This window comes from Pygocentrus nattereri, chromosome 5 (assembly GCF_015220715.1).
Source record: "Pygocentrus nattereri isolate fPygNat1 chromosome 5, fPygNat1.pri, whole genome shotgun sequence".
NCBI classification, from domain to species: domain Eukaryota; kingdom Metazoa; phylum Chordata; class Actinopteri; order Characiformes; family Serrasalmidae; genus Pygocentrus; species Pygocentrus nattereri.
Genome location: NC_051215.1, coordinates 20,755,027 through 20,772,681, shown reverse-complemented (window position 1 = coordinate 20,772,681; position 17,655 = coordinate 20,755,027). Strand labels below are relative to the sequence as shown.

At 39.7% G+C, this 17,655-nt stretch overlaps 1 protein-coding gene across 2 annotated transcripts in view; it reads right to left on the bottom strand.

Moving 5' to 3' along the window:
* The window catches only part of itga9 (integrin, alpha 9), a 162,129-nt gene that overhangs the window by 105,690 nt on the left and 38,784 nt on the right, over positions 1-17,655 (bottom strand). For both annotated transcript variants that reach the window (XM_017702652.2, XM_017702651.2), the window contains exons 6-10: positions 8,151-8,280; positions 3,404-3,489; positions 3,231-3,293; positions 1,733-1,870; positions 1,411-1,516 (exon numbers count right to left, since the gene is read on the bottom strand). In XM_017702652.2, the coding sequence (XP_017558141.1) occupies positions 1,411-1,516; positions 1,733-1,870; positions 3,231-3,293; positions 3,404-3,489; positions 8,151-8,280 (523 nt within the window). The remainder of the gene's footprint in view (positions 1-1,410; positions 1,517-1,732; positions 1,871-3,230; positions 3,294-3,403; positions 3,490-8,150; positions 8,281-17,655) is intronic.

Genomic DNA, 17,655 nt, shown 5'->3' with positions numbered 1-17,655 from the left:
CTGACCCCAAAAATGGGCTGCATTTCACATTTACGAGTAACTAGATTTATGTGTTGAAGGAAACTGCTTTTACAAGAACTACAGTTACTGTAGGGCTGAATGACTGTTTCTATACCGTGAACAGGGCTGCCCACCAGGCAAGTGTGCTCACTGCCCCTTAGTGTGTTTGTGCACTAGTGTGAATGCATGGGGGTGATTCACTGCTATTCACTGATGGGTTATATGAGGAGTTCTGTGCAAACTGTGCAAGCACAGTTGGCAAATGGTTCTAAATTCTAGCATTAGGCTGCCTTGCAAGAGGAATTTTCTAGCTCTTTTTCCGTCTCCTTTTGATTTCTCTGTGCTGTGATTCCCATTTTTGTAAAGCTGCTTTGTGACAACATCAGATGTAAAAAGCGCTATATAAATAAATTTGATTTGATTTGATTTGATTTGGTCATCAACAAAAGAATTGTGGATTTCGGTCGTCTTGTCATTAACTCAAGGATTAATGAATTTGGTCAACTGAGCTCCTCTTGAGCTGTTAGAAAAGACAATGAAGGTAGGCACTGTTTTCTGTGGCAGCTTCTTGTTCAAATTTTTCCAAATGGTGCAGCAGTTACGGTGGAATGGGAAAACTGTGGCACCAGAATATAACTGCAGCATCATTTAAGGTGGAACGTGGAAATCTGAACAAAAAGCTGACAGATAAGAAGTTGTAGAAAGCAGAAGAAAGCTGTATTTTCCTGTTCCACCTTAAATGGTGCAGCAGCTACTTTCTAGCACTTCAGGTCCTTCAATAACTGCTGTACCATTTAAGGTGGAACAGGAAAATGGAGATGCCAGAATATAACTGCTGTACCAGTTAAGGTGGAACGGGAAAACTGCCAGAATATAACTGCTGCACCATTTAAGGTGGAACGGGAAAACTGAGGTGCCAGAATGTAACTGCTGCACCGGTTAAGGTGGAATGGGAAAACCCAGGTGCCAGAACATAACTGCTGCACCATTTAAGTTGGAACGGGAAAACTTGAACAGAAGCAGTCAAATAATAAGCTGACTTCAGCTTTGTAGAAGGCTTAAGTTGGAGTAGAAAGGATTCCCATTCCACCTTAAATGGTGCAGCAGTTTCTTTTTGATGCTTCAGGGGCCTCAGTGTGCTATTTAAGATGGAAGGGGAAAATCTGAGATTGAGATGTGGATTGGAGCAGAACTGCTATTACTAAGGAGCTCTGAGTTTGACACATTATAAGAGGCAATTCACTCTGGAATTATAACTTAGTAGACTTGTAAAAACTGCAGACAAGGCTGATTCATGCTGGTTTAAAATCACAGATCTCGTATATATTCACTCAAATTACAGCACGTCCTGATAATAATACTAATCCAGCTCAAGTAGGGCTTTAGATGAGCATGTCTGCACATTCTGACCTTGATATCCATCATCATCAATGTCGCCAAGGGTGGTGATGCACTCTCCAAAATGGGCATTGTAAGCGTTCTCTCCATTCAGAATCTTAGCCTCCTCCATCACCCCCTGCAGGAACACACACATACAATTCTCCATGAGATTAAAGATCATACACAAGCCTGATTTATCAGACGCAATTATTAACACAAAAACAAAAGCAGATTTATTAAAACATCAGAGACAGCTTCAAAGGCAGCTCAGCACTGATTAAACCTGATAAACCATCTATTGGTTGTGTACAATACTGCAGTGTTGCTGTAAAAGAAGGCCGAGTGAACTCACGTTGCCCCTGCTGAGATAAACATACACCTGGCCTTCGTCCCGGACCTCGCTGAACATGGGTGCCCCCACCAACAGGTCTGACAGTCCGTCTGCATTTAGGTCAACTGCACACAGTGAGGAGCCAAAGTAAGAGCCCATCTGAAATCAAGCCAAGGCACAGAGCACAATGGGTCAAAATCCAACATTTCTATACATGTTCAGTGCAGATTTACCTAATTTGTAGCTTGTTAAATCTGAGTGAATGGAAAGTAAGCTGAATGCTAGCATAGCGCCCTGACAGAAACTGGAAGTCAAGACAAACGTCTTCTATACATAGTATGGTAAAGTATTATTACAAAGTATTATTTTGGGGTATTTATCATTTTGGAATACACCACTTGCATAATTTTATCAAGTCAGCTTAGCACAGTTTAGCACAGTCCCACTGATGGTTCTGCCGATAAAAACAAAGCTATTTCTAGCTACTGCACTCTTGAATTTGTTTATCAGTTAAGAACATTGTGTCCAAAGTACCAATGCCCATGCTGCAATATCAGCAGTTCAGCAGACTACACTGGACAGCACTCGCAGAAGAAATATAGCCAAATCAACCAGCAAACTAGCAAAAGCAGCAGATTAGTGGGACTCCAGTTCCCCATGAGATCCTCCACTGTAACAAGAACTCATGAGCTGTATGAACACAAGACTACAGTCACGAAGGAGCTGAACCACAGACTGTACAGATGATTCATATACATCGATCAGGCATAACATTCTGACCACCTCCTTGTTTCTACACTCAGTGTCCATTTTAGAACACTTTGTAGTTCTACAGTTACACACTGTAGTCCATCTGTTTCTCTGACACTTTGTTAGCCCCCTTTTACCCTGTTCTTCAGTCGTCAGGACCCCCATGGGCCCTCACAGAGCAGGTACTATTTGGGTTTTCATGTTATTGAATTACTGAAGATAATAAATACACTCATACAGCTACAACAACGCACTACTTAAATGTAAACAAATCTCTACATCAGCAATTAAAACAATTGTGTTTAATTGTGATTAACTACACAAATTAATGCACATAATTCTTGTAATCATTTGACAGTCCTAAATATAAAACCATTCTGCACAAACGAGATAATAAACCGGCTTGTTAAAGCATCTCAAAGGACGACTCGGGGGCGATTCCTGCTGAAAGTAGGTCATGGCCTCCACTTATCTGCTGAATGAAAGGAATAAAAGCCCAAAAAGAAATTTTTCATACAAACACGAATACTTGAAAGGATCTTGCATAACATGTGCACCTCTGACCAAAGCTTGTTGCAGAGCCAGCTTGCACTCCGGGCTGTTCTTTTCATAAACATAAACAATGTGGTTCTTCAGTACAAACACACAGTTGACCACTCACGCTAACATTTATGCTATTTTGTGGAAAAAAAGTTGAGACTGTTTACACAAAAAGGAGAAAATGATTTTAAGCACCGCAAATGAACTTTTTTTTTTTTTTTTTACAAACCATTTTCCCTGAGGCCTGAAAGGTCTTCACAAGAGATGTACCCTCAATTCTGAAAATGTAAACCTGCAGGAAAAGAGGACATGAAAGCATCAGTAGGTGTGAGAGATCAATGTTTCCTTTCACACAAAGACACTGCAAAACCCATAAAAGTGGAGGAAACAGATTCCACCTACTTTTCCTTCACCCCCGTCCTGAGGGGCTCCAGCAGCAACATCGATAGTGGTGGGTGAGGAAAAGTGACCAGCAGTCACTGCGTAACCTGTGAATTAAAACCAAAAAACACAGAAGGGTCAGTTATGCCACCAGTAGATTAAAATGAATCCTGAATAATGTGCTGTTGTGGTTGTCTCCACATATAAACCCAGCTAGAAATGTTTTCTACAACCCCACTTCCATTGAAGTTGGGATGTTGTGTAAAAGATAAATAAAAACAGAATACGATGATTTGCAAATCCTTTTCAATCTATATTCCATTGAATACACTAAAAAGACAAAATATTTCATGTTCAAAAGAATACATTTTACTGGTTTTGCAAATATTCACTCATTTTGAATTTGATGCCTGCAAGACGTTCCAAAGAAGTTGGGACAGGGGCATGTTTACAACTGTGTTACATCATCTTTCCTTTTAACAACACTCAATAAGCGTTTGGGAACTGAGGATACTAATTGTTGAAGCTTTGTAGGTGGAATTCTTTCCCATTCTTGCTTGATGTACAACTTCAGTTGCTCAACAGTCCGGGGTCTCCACTGTCGTATTTTGAGCTTCATAATGCACCACATATTTTCAATGGGAGACAGGTCTGGACTGCAGGCAGGCCAGTCTAGTCCCCACACTCTTTTACTATGAAGCCACGCTGTTGTAACACGTGCAGAATGTGGCTTGGCATTGTCTTGCTGAAATAAGCAGGACGTCCCTGAAAAAGACGCTGCTTGGATGGCAGCATATGTTGCTCCAAAACCTGTATGTACCTTTCAGCATTAATGGTGCCTTCACAGATGTGCAAGTTACCCATGCCATGGGCACTAACACACCCCCACACCATCAGAGATGCTGGCTTTTGAACTTGGCACTGATAACAATCCGGACAGTCCTTTTAATCTTTGGCCCAGGGGACACGACGTCCATGATTTCCAAAAACAATTTGAAATGTGGACTCGTCAGACCACAGGACACTTTTCCACTTTGTGTCAATCCATCTCAGATGAGCTCAGGCCCAGAGAAGCCGGCGGCGTTTCTGGGTGTTGTTGATATGTGGATTTCGCTTTGCATGGCAGAGTTTTAACTTGCACTTGTAGATGGAGCGACGAACTGTGTTCACTGACAATGGTTTTCTGAGGTGTTCCTGAGCCCATGTGATATTATCTGTTACAGAATAATGTCGTTTTTTAATGCAGTGCTGCCTGAGGGATCGAAGGTCACGGGCATTCAGTGTTGGTTTTCTGCCTTGCCACTTACTTGCACAAATTTCTCCAGATTCTCTGAATCTTTTGATGATATTATGGACTGTAGATGATGAAATCCCTAAATTCATTGCAATTACACGTTGAGAAACATTGTTCTTAAACTGTTGTTCACAAAGTGGTGAACCTCGCCCCATCCTTGCTTGTGAACGACTGAGCCTTTCAGGGAAGCATCCTTTAGACCCAATAATGACAATCACCTGTTTCCAATTAACTTGTTCACCTGTTTAATGTTCCAAATAGGTGTTTTTTGAGCATTCCTCAATTTTCCCAGTCTTTTGTTGCCCCTGTCCCAACTTCTTTGGAACGTGTTGCAGGCAACAAATTCAAAATGAGTGAATATTTGCAAAAAACAATAAAGTTTATCCAGTTGAACATTAAATATCTTGTCCTTGTAGTGTATTCAATTGAATATAGGTTGAAAAGGATGTGCAAATTGCATTGTATTCTGTTTTATTCATGTCTTACACAACGTCCCAACTTAATTGGAATTGGGGTTGTAAATCGTTCTGAGAATATTACACAAATGTTCTATTAACGTTTTCAGAAGGTTAGATTAAAATGTTTACTTTAAACATTATTAGAATTTGAAGGTAATGTTAGCCAAAGTTATTGGAATATTTCCTGTTAGCTTGGAACCTGGAACATTACAGGAATACCTTTACACCGGTAACATTCGGCCTTCATGTCATCCACAAGAAGCCCGTCAAGGGTTATTTAATTCTGTTTAATTTTATTCACACATGCCATGAAAATCTTGTTTAACAGGAGGTGACATCAGCATTCATTTCTGAATTATGTACAAAAATTCTCTCCTGTGACTTATTTATCTCTGAAAACTCGAAACACAATGTTAAAAACAAACGTCATACATGAGTGGTAGGTTGTTGTACTGACTTACAACATACAAAATGTGCAAAATTGTGACTTGTAGAACAAAACCAAGAAACTGTTTAATTAAATTAAATAGTTTAGCTAATCTAGACATTGCTGTATTTCCTGGTAATGTACAGTCATATGCAAAACACTGAACTTCCCGGTCAGATGGCATGTTTTGCTGATTTGTAAATAAGATGCACATCCATCCTCTACAGAGAAACGCTTAAAGATGGCATTTTCTGAGAATTCTAGTGCAAAAATCTACCATAAAGGGACAATTTTCACTAAATTTGCTAAGTTTAATGTACTGGAAAAATGCAAATATTGCACAAGACACATTTTATATTTTCTTTGCTTTTGATAATGTTAAATTCAGGTAATAAACAATAATTGAACATTAAAATGTGAAGCAGTGTGTCTCTGTAGAGGATGTCTACAGATTTACAAAATAAAATCAACAACATGGAATTTGACCATACTTTTAAATATTTTTACAAAATTTGTAAAATTGTGGAATTCTCACTTGTTTGACTATTTAACTAAATTATCACAGAAATGTTCAGCCAATCTGTATTTCCCAGTAATGAACAGTCATATTTAAAAGTTTGTACACCCCCCCTACACAGACACACATACTCTCTTAAGCTCCTTGGGACCAACGGTGGTTCCAAACTACACTTCATCATGTTCTTTATAGCTTTCATATTTCATAAGATACATTCAGCATCATATGAGGCTGTAACTCTGCTTTCCAGTCAAATAGATGGGGATGTCATTTTAAACCCTTATAATAAAAGAAGCTGAACTCACAGTTTGTTTCTCTACTGAAAGTCGACCCATTTTTCTACAAATCTGGGCTATAAACTATAAACAGACGGCGTCTCTTCACTGATCTGCTCTGTAAAAATTACTTTTATAAAATAACACAAAGAGCGCCTGAGATTTTTGGCTTTCAGCAGTAAATTGTAAGCATAAAGTAATATGTGTAGATCATAAAACTTCTTTTGAGGGGAGCTTTTACCAAAAAAAATAAATAAAAATAAAAAATTTAAAATTACATTTATTTCATGCAGGTACTGAATAATTTGCCTTATGATTTGGTCACGAAAATTCAGACGGGCAAACCAAAACATACCCTGCAGAATAAGAGGTTAAATATGACACTTTTCTGCAAATCTTAGTGATCAATTTCTCCCCATAAAAGGACAAACTTTTAACATACTTTCAAAAGTTTAACATTCAACATGCAGTTCAAATAAATGGTATTAGTAATAAATGGTGCACTATAATGTTCAGCAGCATGTCTCTCTTGAGGATTTGTAACTTATTTATACTCAGAAAATCAATAACATGGAATTAGACCAAACTTTTTTTTTTTTTTTTTACAAAATTTACTTTGGAATTTTCACTTGTTTCACAGTAATGAACAGTCATATCTAAAAGTTTGTACACCCTGAGTCAGACGTCATGATATGTAGATTTTCAAAGTGAAAATAAGCAACACATCCTCTACAGAGACACAATTAAATATGACATTTTTCTGCAAATTTTTGTGCACAATTTCTCCCAATAAAAGGACACACTATGCTAAGTTGGCTACACCAGAAAATAAACAATAGTGCACATAGATTTGCTTTTGCTGATATATTAAACTCAGTAAATAAACATTAATTGCAAATTAAAATGTGCTCATTTATTTTCACTGAGAAAATCAATACTAACATGCAAGTTGACCAAACTATTGCAATCGATTCTATGGGCTTCTCTTCATGTCATTTGTAACGGGTCTTACACAGTGCCAACTTTACAGTAATTTACACTCCAGCTTGCGCCCACACTGACCCCCTCGCTGTCTATTAGGGTCAATCTACAGAAATGTCCATTTATGTGCTCCTAGCATTTACAGATATATTACACATCAAAAACATGTTAAGATTACAATTTATTTACATTTTAAAATAAAACAATGTTATATTAACAATTTCACCTTCTTGGGCTTCAGTTTATCAATATTTATATTTATCAACATAAAATCTATACATGATTATGAAATATATAAATTACACAAAGAAAACAAATGGCAAATAAATATTCTAAAATATAATGAAAGTTCCCCAGGAGTTGTGTCACTGGTGTTACTGCGTAACAAAAAAAACATATTTTTAAATAAAAGTCACACTTCCTTTCACCTGTTTTCTGAGGATCTATGAAGAAAAGCTCATGGTGAGTCCACTGTGTCTTTCAGTTCTCAGAGATTTCTTCATTTAGCTAATGATTTCATATGAAGCTTTTAGCTGAAGTTACTGGTATGACCAACTTTATTCTGATGTAATTGTGATAAAACAGAATACAAATGGATTATTTCCATATTTTTCCAGCCACTTAGTAAAATGCATTGTTTATTTAAAATGTCTCTGGTGCAACCTTTATTATGTGTAACACCAATGAGGATCATAACACCAGTGACTCCTATGGAGAGATAGGAAAGTATACGTTTCTGTAGAATGACCCAATTACCTTTAAATGCCTGTTTTAAGGTGCTTGTGTAAAAGGGGCTTCAAAGACGTGAATACAAACCCAGGTAACTGTATCTCTGAATACTCAGATCATCTCTGTTGAGGCTGTACTGCGAGTTGGAGGTGATGTTGAACACTTTGACTGTTCCGGTCCAGTAGTATGACCCAGGTGCTCCCATGACGACAAGCTCCTGGAACATCAATGGCATTTTTGAGAAAACATCATCCAGAAAACTGAAGCCATGGAAACGCGTCTAAAACACAAAGCGCCGCAGCGCTTGCTGAGGCTGGCTCTAGCGTTTTCACTGAGGTCTGCAGAAACAGAGCTCACAATTATGAGGGGAAAAAAGCAGAGCTTTCGGTGAGGCTCTGGTTAACCAGCTGCCACAAACTACGCTCTATTATCTGCTGCTAACCCGACCACGAGCTCAAACACCAGCTGTCACTTCCTGCTTTGATCCCTCAATGGATTTGCATAGTTTACTGCTTTAAAATGTTTTCATTGGTTCACAATTTTACATTTTTAACCACCACTTTTAGCAACATGAATATATTAAGGGGCCCTAATCATAGCATTCACTGCCCAGTCCATACAGTCCATGTACGAAAACTAAGCTGCCAAAACAGCCCGTTCTGAACTCATTTTTGTGACATCAGAAAAAACAACATACACCACGTTACAAATTATTATGCAAATTGTCATAAAGATTAATTTTTTTATTTCTCAATTAAACTCATGGATGGTATTGTGTCTCAGGGCTCTTTGGATCACTGAAATCAATCTCCTGAGATAATTAGTTTGCCAGGTGAGCCCAATTAAAGGAAAACTACTTAAGAAGGATGTTCCACATTATTAAGCAATCCACAGGTTTCAAGCAACATGTGAAAGAAAAAGGATCTCTCTGCTGCCGAAAAGCGTCAAATAGTGCAATGCCTTGGACAAGGTATGAAAACATTAGATATTTCACGAAAACTTAAGCGTGATTATCACACTGTGAAGAGATTTGTGGCTGATTCAGAGCACAGACGGGTTCGTGCAGATAAAGGCAGAATGAGTAAGGTTTCTGCCAGGCAAGATCATCGGATTAAGAGACCAGCTGCTAAAATGCTATTACAAACCAGCAAAGAGGTATTTGAAGCTGCTGGTGCCTCTGGAGTCCCGCGAACGTCAAGGTGTAGGATCCTTCAAAGGTTTGCTGTGGTGCATAAACCTACTATTTGGCCACCCCTAACCAGTGCTCACAAGCAGAAATGGTTGCAGTGGGCACAGACATACATGAAGACTAATTTCCAAACAGTCTTGTTTACTAATGAGTGTCGTGCAAAATCATCTTCATGCATGACAGTGCACCATCTTATGCTGCAAAGAATACCTCTGTCACTGGCTGCTATGCTTGAATGATCCTAGGAGCTATATAGTCTGGAGCAAAAGCTCCTGGTAGGGTCTCCCAAGGCAAACTTGTCCTAGGTGACAGGTCAGACAAAGTGTCATCCATAATCCAAGTGTGATCCATAAACAGGACTTTTGTACCCTGCCCGGATCAGGGTTACCGGGGCCCCACCCTGGAGCCAGGCCTGGGAGAGGGGCTCGCCAGCAAGCGTCTGGTGGTCGAGCATTTACTCATGGTGCCTGGCCGGGCCCAGCCCGAAGGAGTTACATGAGTCCCCCTCCCATCGACCCACCACCAATGGGAGGGGCAGTAGTAGGGGTTCGGTGCTTTGTGGATCGGGCAGTGTCCGAAGGCGTGGGCCTTGGCGTTCTGATCCTCGGTTGCTGAAACTGGCTTTTGGAACTTGGAATGTTACCTCACTGGCGGGGAAGGAGCCTGAGTTGGTGCGCAAGGTTGAGAGATACTGGCTAGAAATAGTCGGGCTCACCTCAACACACAGCTTGGGCTCTGGGTCTAATCTCTTTGAGAGAGGCTGGACTCTTTTCTTGAGTTGCCCATGGTGAGAGGCGGCAGACAGGTGTGGGCTTTGTCATAGCCTCTCGACTCGGCACCTGTATGTTGGGGTTTTCTCTGGTGGAGAGGGTAGCTTCCCTATGCCTTCGGGTTGGGGAACGGGTCCTGACTGTTGTCTGTGCTTATGCACCGAAGAGCAGTTCAGAGTACCCAGCCTTCTTAGAGTCCTTGGGAGGGGCGCTTGAAATTGCTTTTCCTGGAGACTCTATTGTCCTATTGGGGGACTTCAATGCTCACATGGGCAATGACAGTGAGACCTGGAGGGGTATGATTGGGAGGAATGGCCTCTCTGATCTGAGCCCGAGTGGTGTTCAGTTTTTGGACTTCTGTGCAAACCACAGTTCGTCCATCACGAACACCATGTTTGAACACAAGGATGTCCATAAGTGCACATGGCACCAGGACACCCTAGGCTGCAATTCAATGATTGGCTTTGTAGTCGTGTCATCGGACTTGCGGCCACGTGTTTTGGACACTCAGGTAAAGAGAGGAGCTGAGCTGTCAACTGATCACCACCTGGTGGTGAGTTGGATCAGGTGGTGGGGGAAGATGCGGGTCAGACCAGGCAAACCCAAACGTATAGTGAGGGTTTGCTGGGAACGTCTGGCAGAAGATCTTCAACTCACACCTCTGTAAGAACTTTGACCAGATATTGGGGGAGGTGTGGGACATGGACTCAGAATGGGCCATGTTCCGCTCGTCCATTGTTGAAGCGGCTGACTGTAGCTGTGGCTGCAAGGTAGTTGGTGCCTGTCGGGGCGGTAATCCTTGAACCCGGTGGTGGACACCCCAGGTGAGAGACGCTCTCAAGCTGAAGAAGGAGTCCTACTGGGCATGGTTGGCCTGTGGGACACCAGAGACAGCTGGCAGGTATCGATGGGCCAAGTGATCTGCGGCTTCAGTCGTCGCCAAGTCAAAACCTGGGTGTGGGAGGAGTTTGGTGAGGCCTTGGAAAGTGATTTGAAGTCGGCTTCGAAAAGATTCTGGCAAACCGTCAGGCAAATCAGAAAGGGAAAGCAGTGTGCCACTAGCACTGTATATAGTGGAGATGGTGTGCTGTTGACTTTGACTGAAGACATCATTGGAATACTTTGAGGACCTTCTCAATCCCACCAACACGTTCTCCAGTGAGGAGACAGAGTCTAGGGACACGGGAATAGGCTTGTCCATCACAGGCCGAAGTCGCTAAGGTAGTTAAAAAGCTCCTTGGTGGCAAGGCTCCAGGGGTGGATGAGATCCATCCAGAGTTCCTCAAAGCTCCAGATGTTGTGGGGCTGTCTTAGCTGACACAGCTTTTCAACATTGAGTGAACATCGGAGGCCAGTGCCCCTGGATTGGCAGACTGGGGTGATGGTGCCTCTTTTTAAAAAGGGGAACCGGAGGGTGTGTTCCAACTACAGGGGAATCACACTCCTCAGCCTCCCTGGTAAGGTCTATGCAGGGGTACTGGAGAAGAGAGTCTGGCTTATAGTCGAACCTCAGATTCAGGAGGAGCAGTGCTTTACCAACTCTTCACCCTCTCCAGGATTCTGGAGGGTTCATGGGAGTTTGCCCAACCGGTCCACATGTGCTTTGTGGATTTGGAGAAGGCATTCGACTGTGTTCCCCAGGGTATTCTGTGGGAGTTGCTTCGGGAGTACAGGGTACATGGCTCTTTGCTACGAGCCATTCAGGCCCTGTACAAACAAAGCAGGAGTTTGGATCGCATGGCCAGCAGTACGTCAGACTAGTTCCCAGTGAGAGTTGGACTCCGTCAGGGCTGCCCTTTGTCACCCATTCTATTCATAATTTTCATGGATAGAATTTCTAGGCGCAGTCAGGGGATGGAGGGTGTCAGGTTTGGTGACCTCAGGGTCACATCGCTGCTGTTTGTGGATGATGTGGTCCTATTGGGGACATCAGGCCGTGAACTTCAGCTTTCGCTGGATCGGTCTGCAGCCGAGTGTGAAGCGGCCGGGATGAGAATCAGTATCTCCAAATCCGAGGCCATGGTTCTCAGGCGGAAAAGGGTGGAGAGCCCTCTCTGGGTCGGGGATAAGCTCTTGCCTCAAGTGAAGGAGTTTAAGTATCTTGGGGTCTTGTTCATGAGTGATGGTAAAAAGGGAGCGGGAGATTGACAGGCGGATGGGGCTGGGTCAGCAGTGATGCGGGCTCTTTACCGGTCTGTTGTGGCAAAGAAAGAGCTGAGCCATAAGGCAAGGCTCTCGATTTACCAGTCGATCTATATTCCCACCCTCACCTATGGTCATGAGCTTTTTTATTCTTAGTACTTATTTGTTATTACTACAATTTGTAGTTATTTGTTATCCTTTAGCTACAAAGTTATTCTTAGAACTTATTTGTTATTAGTATAATTTGTAGTTATTTGTTATCCTTTAGCTACAAAGTTATTCTTAGTACTTATTGGTTATTAGTATAATTTGTAGTTATTATCCTTTAGCTACAAAGTTATTCTTAGAACTTATTTGTTATTAGTATCATTTGTAGTTATTTGTTATCCTTTAGCTACAAAGTTATTCTTAGTACTTATTGGTTATTAGTATAATTTATAGTTATTTGTTATCCTTTAGCTACACAGTTATTCTTAGCACTTATTGGCTATAAAATTAATTTGTAGTTATTTGTTATCTTTTAGCTACAAAGTTATTCTTAGAACTTATTTGTTATTAGTATAATTTGTAATTTATTATCCTTTAGCTACAAAGTTATTCTTAGCACTTATTGGCTATAAAATTAATTTGTAGTGATTTGTTATCCTTTAACTGCAAAGTTATTCTTAGTACTTATTGGTTATTAGTATAATTTGTAGCTATTTGTTATCCTTTAGTTACAAAGTTATTCTTTATTTATTTGTTATAAGTATAATTTGTAGTTAATTAAAATGTACCCGCGCATACACTGTGCAAAACAAAAAAATCAGGCATCTGAGCATAAAATTACTTTTAAAAGCCTTTTTAATTTAGTGTTTCCTTAGAAAATAACAGTAACATTACAATTAAAATTCATAATAATAATAATAATAATGCAGTATGTAGAGATTTTCTGTATGTTAATGCGTTCACTTAACCATTTCCAACTTTCATATCTACTACTTTTCTCAAAACAGTAAATTTAGATTTCTTTGTTAGATTTTACTGTGTTTGTATTCATTTTATGACCTTTTTATTTTATTTTGTTACGTTTCTACAGACTAAGTCACACTTACAGGCCAGATAAACAGGTTTTAACAACGTACTTTGGTGCCTGAGACTTGCACAGTGCAGGTTCTCCAAGGGTTCTTTAGTAAAGACAGTGGTTCTACATAGTACCATGAACACCTAAAGAAGCCTTTGCATGATTAAATGGTTCTTTGCATCATTACATGGTTCTTCAGATTGATGAAGAAAGTGCTGTGTATGGTTCTTCATAGCACTAAAAGGGGGTCTGTTATTGTTACGATCTCAAGCTTGTCTATAACATAAGACCCTTTTGGTCCTATATAGAACCCTTTTCAAAAAGGTTCTATATTGCTACAGCTTAATCATGCAAAAAACCATTTATGCATGCAAATGGCTCTTCAAGTGTTCATGGTTTTCATAGTATTTAAGAACCATCTTTGTTAATAATTGAAGAACCATTTTTGTTAATAATATATATAAATGTATAATTATATATATATATATATATATATATATATATATATATATATATATATATATATAGTTTTTTGAAAATCCCTGTTGTCCTTTACACTGTGTGTAAATTTCATGATGAATGGACCAAAAGAAATGACATAAAGTGACTTGGAAAAAATTCTGGTTGCACTGACTTACATTAAAGTTACAGTAGGTTTTTACCTTCTCCTGTAATGTTACCATTTTGGATAGGAGATCTATCTATCTATCTGTCTGTCTGTCTGTCTGTCTGTCTGTCTGTCTGTCTGTGTGTGTGTGTGTGTGTGTGTGTGTAGATATTTGTATGTATATATATGTGTGTTGCGCTCACTGATTTTACTTGTAAGCAATTTGGACCATTTGTACTGACGTACACAGCAGATGACATTTTTAAAATTAAGTTCAAATACATTTAAAATGATAAAAATCTTTTCTGACAGCACTGATATGTGATATTTTCTTTCACATGCTGATTACTGACGAGGATAACAATATAAAATGCACTTAAACAGTGAGTGGCCAAATATATCAGAGTTCATCTGAAGTCACAAATGGTTCTTCAATAAGCCTTTTCTATTTGTACTGAGAAGAAAACACCAAATGGCATCAGATGTGGAGGTCAGGCCAGCCAAACATGCAAAACAGCACCTCCAGCTGAGCCGCCAACTTCCAACTGCCTGAGCGACAGAGCTTTCCTGCAGGCCAACCATCTGGTTTAGATGCTTAAAGGTCTTGATGGTCACACAAGACGTTAGCGCGAGGCTGATCTCTGATTATAAGGCCCAGCACTGACCCATCTGTGGAACACCTGGAGAGAAGGCCCTGCTGGCCTGGAGCAATTCCGCTGCTATGGGTTAAGTTTTTCAGATTCCTCACTGAGAATGCTCCAGCAATCCATCTACAGGAGCTTTGATGGAACTTTCCTCATGCTCCAACGCTGGTTCTGCCAGATAATGCTGGACTGCATGGATTAAATGTTCTAAAATTCAAATATTTGTTATTTTTGTGGTATTTGTCCATTTCATTCTTCTGTTTAAAGTGCAGCCAGTACGTTTATGTGATAAACAGGGTTTGAGGAGCGCTGCCCACTGAGATGTTTGGAATCAGTCCGACAGAAGTGATGCCCAGAACCCAATTCATCAGCACTATCCTGAAAGCAATGCAGCAGCAAAGATGCGCTCTGTGGGGCAATGTTCTAGACGCAGAGTAAGAGCAGATATGGATTTTCACCTGAGGATCTCATTAAAATAGCTTTGTCCAAGGAGTGTTTTTATCTGCCTTCTAGAAAAATACTGCTTAATTTGTATTATTTTTGGAGGAATAGTTATACATTGGCACGAATATATTGAATATTTATTATGTATTTGAGCATCACAGGGATCTAAAATCATCTAAATTTTTTTCCTTTTGTGGTGTGGCTAAACAGCACCTCGAAAAACATCTGGGCAAAACACCATAAACATGCATAATTTTTAATTGATCATTGTACTGAACTGGGTCAGCTTCAGAGCTGAAACATATTTGGGACTTTGAACTGATCTTGGACTTTTTGACTCTAAATCTTAAACATGACTATTTTATTAATGTTAACGATGGAACGTTCAATTTTGTCACTATTAAAACAATCATAACTATCCATCCATCCATCCATTTTCTAAGCCGCTTCTCCCTCAGGGTCGCCGGGGGGTGGGGGCAGCCTCACTTCCTGCTCTAAAATAAAGGGGCATGGTTAAACAGGGTCCCCCTACAAATGTTAAATTTAAAAATTAAACTGATGATAAATCTAAATTGCTCTACTTTTAAATACATTAAAAATATTAAAAAAAAAAAAAATTTAAAAACACAAAAAAGGAAAGTAATATTTTCAGAAATATAAATTTGGGATTTGGGTTTGGGACAGACTCATTACTGTATATATTTAGCTTATTCCATATATTTAGCTTATTACTATCACTATTAATGTCTTAGGTTTAAATAGATCAGAAGAAAATCCTCATAAAAATCTAAGACCATTACTTTTAATGTAAGTCAATGGAACCAGAATTTCAAGTTATTTTTGGCCATGTCTTTAAGTCCATTCATCATGAAATGTACTTACGATTGTCATGATTGGCCCCTCCCAGTCCGGTCCATGTGTGTTTGTTTTGGTCCAGCCCCCTCATTTCATGACTCCACCCCTGACTGTCTCCACCTGTTTCCCACTTGTCCCTCGTGTACCCTGTGTATTGAAGCCCTGTGTTTGCCCCTTGTGTTTGCTGGTCTTTGTTGTTTGTTGGATGTATTGGTCTTTGTACTGTTGTTTGTACTGTTCTGCTTGTTTGATTCTGGTTACTGTCATGTCTGTCCCCCGATCAATCCATTTTGGCTACATGAACCTGGACTGTTTGGACTATGACCCTGGATTTGCCCATAATAAACGTTGCTTATCTCCGACAACAGTGATATATTGAAACTTGTTTGGCTGTCACTACATTACTAAAGGTACTCTTTACTACTTTATAGCACTCTGTGAAATTAAACAGGGATTTTACGACATCATGCGGTTTCCACACACACTCACACAGCTTGAGTTCATGCCTCCAGCTGCAGAGGAACATGTTTCAGAACAAAATGTTAACATCACTTGGGCCGTGTTCAGTCCAGCACATCAAATCTGATTTTTCAGTGTATTTACTTTGAGCAGGACACATTTTCTGCAGTCTGAACAACAAATAAGCCACAAATCTTACTCACATCACATTTGTAAGTGGTTTCGAATCTGATTTGAATCACATTTCTGTGCATGTGACAACCAAATGAGACAAGAGCAGAGCTGAGCTAAGCAAAAACAAAGCTATGCGAAAAATAGACTGGGGTCAGCACTCTAGACTATACTAATAAGAGTCCTTGAACAAGACTCCCAACACTACCTTCACCTACCTGTGTAAAATAATCCATTGTAAGTTGCTCTGGATAAGAGCGTCAAATGCTTTAGATGTAAATTGTGTGAATAGCTTTTTTTATTTTTTCCCCAGATGACAATTTGACCTTATTTCACCTTTTGCAGTAAAAAAGCACCATGACAATCAAAGACGACAACATTATTATTTTTTGTTTTTGGCATTGGGTGAAAAATAGATATACTTGTCCTCTGGACAGGATCTTACTTTCACACATCCAACAGGTACACAGCTGGAGCTTCACATTTAAACACTGGCACTTATAACAAACTGAATGCTCGTAGCAGCTGCTAAACAGTGATTGGTTGGCTGAGAAAAAAAGGCAGATCTGAGGACTGGCCAATCAGTCTGTACCTTGCAAATTCAGGAATGAAGAATTATCATGTTGATTGGCCATTATACAACAACATTTTACAACCTTAAAAAACCTTTTAAAAAGCAGCCTAATAAATATAGTATTCCCGTTATCTTGAGTCTACACCAGGGCCAAAAGATCAAGCATTTTCATACATATGTTTGTAACATGACAGACTGTTATATTCATAGTGCAAGAGCTGGAATTTTATCACACAAAATATTATCAACAACATTGTCTTAAACATTTTAAATGAGAAAATTTAACCTAATAACACAGAACTTGTGAAATGTATGTAGATGAGTTAGACCAATCATAAGCAACAAAAACATGTACTGCATATGTGGCATCATAACCATAATTAACAAAGTTTTCAAGACTCATTCCAGAAAAAAGATCTATTCTACTCTTCTTGGCCTGGATATGGATTTATAAAAATACCTGCATTTAAATTGCGATTGCAATATCGGTGAGAAAAATGACAATTAGATACTGTCCCCAAACCATTCAGCCCTGTCCAACACAGACTGACCACAGCCCTGTGCTAAACAAGGCTCATTAACACGCAATAAAAGATCTCACTCGGCTTCTCACGTGTTAATTTCCTTCCTAACTTTCATTTATACGAACCCAGCAGACTCTGGGATGGCAAACC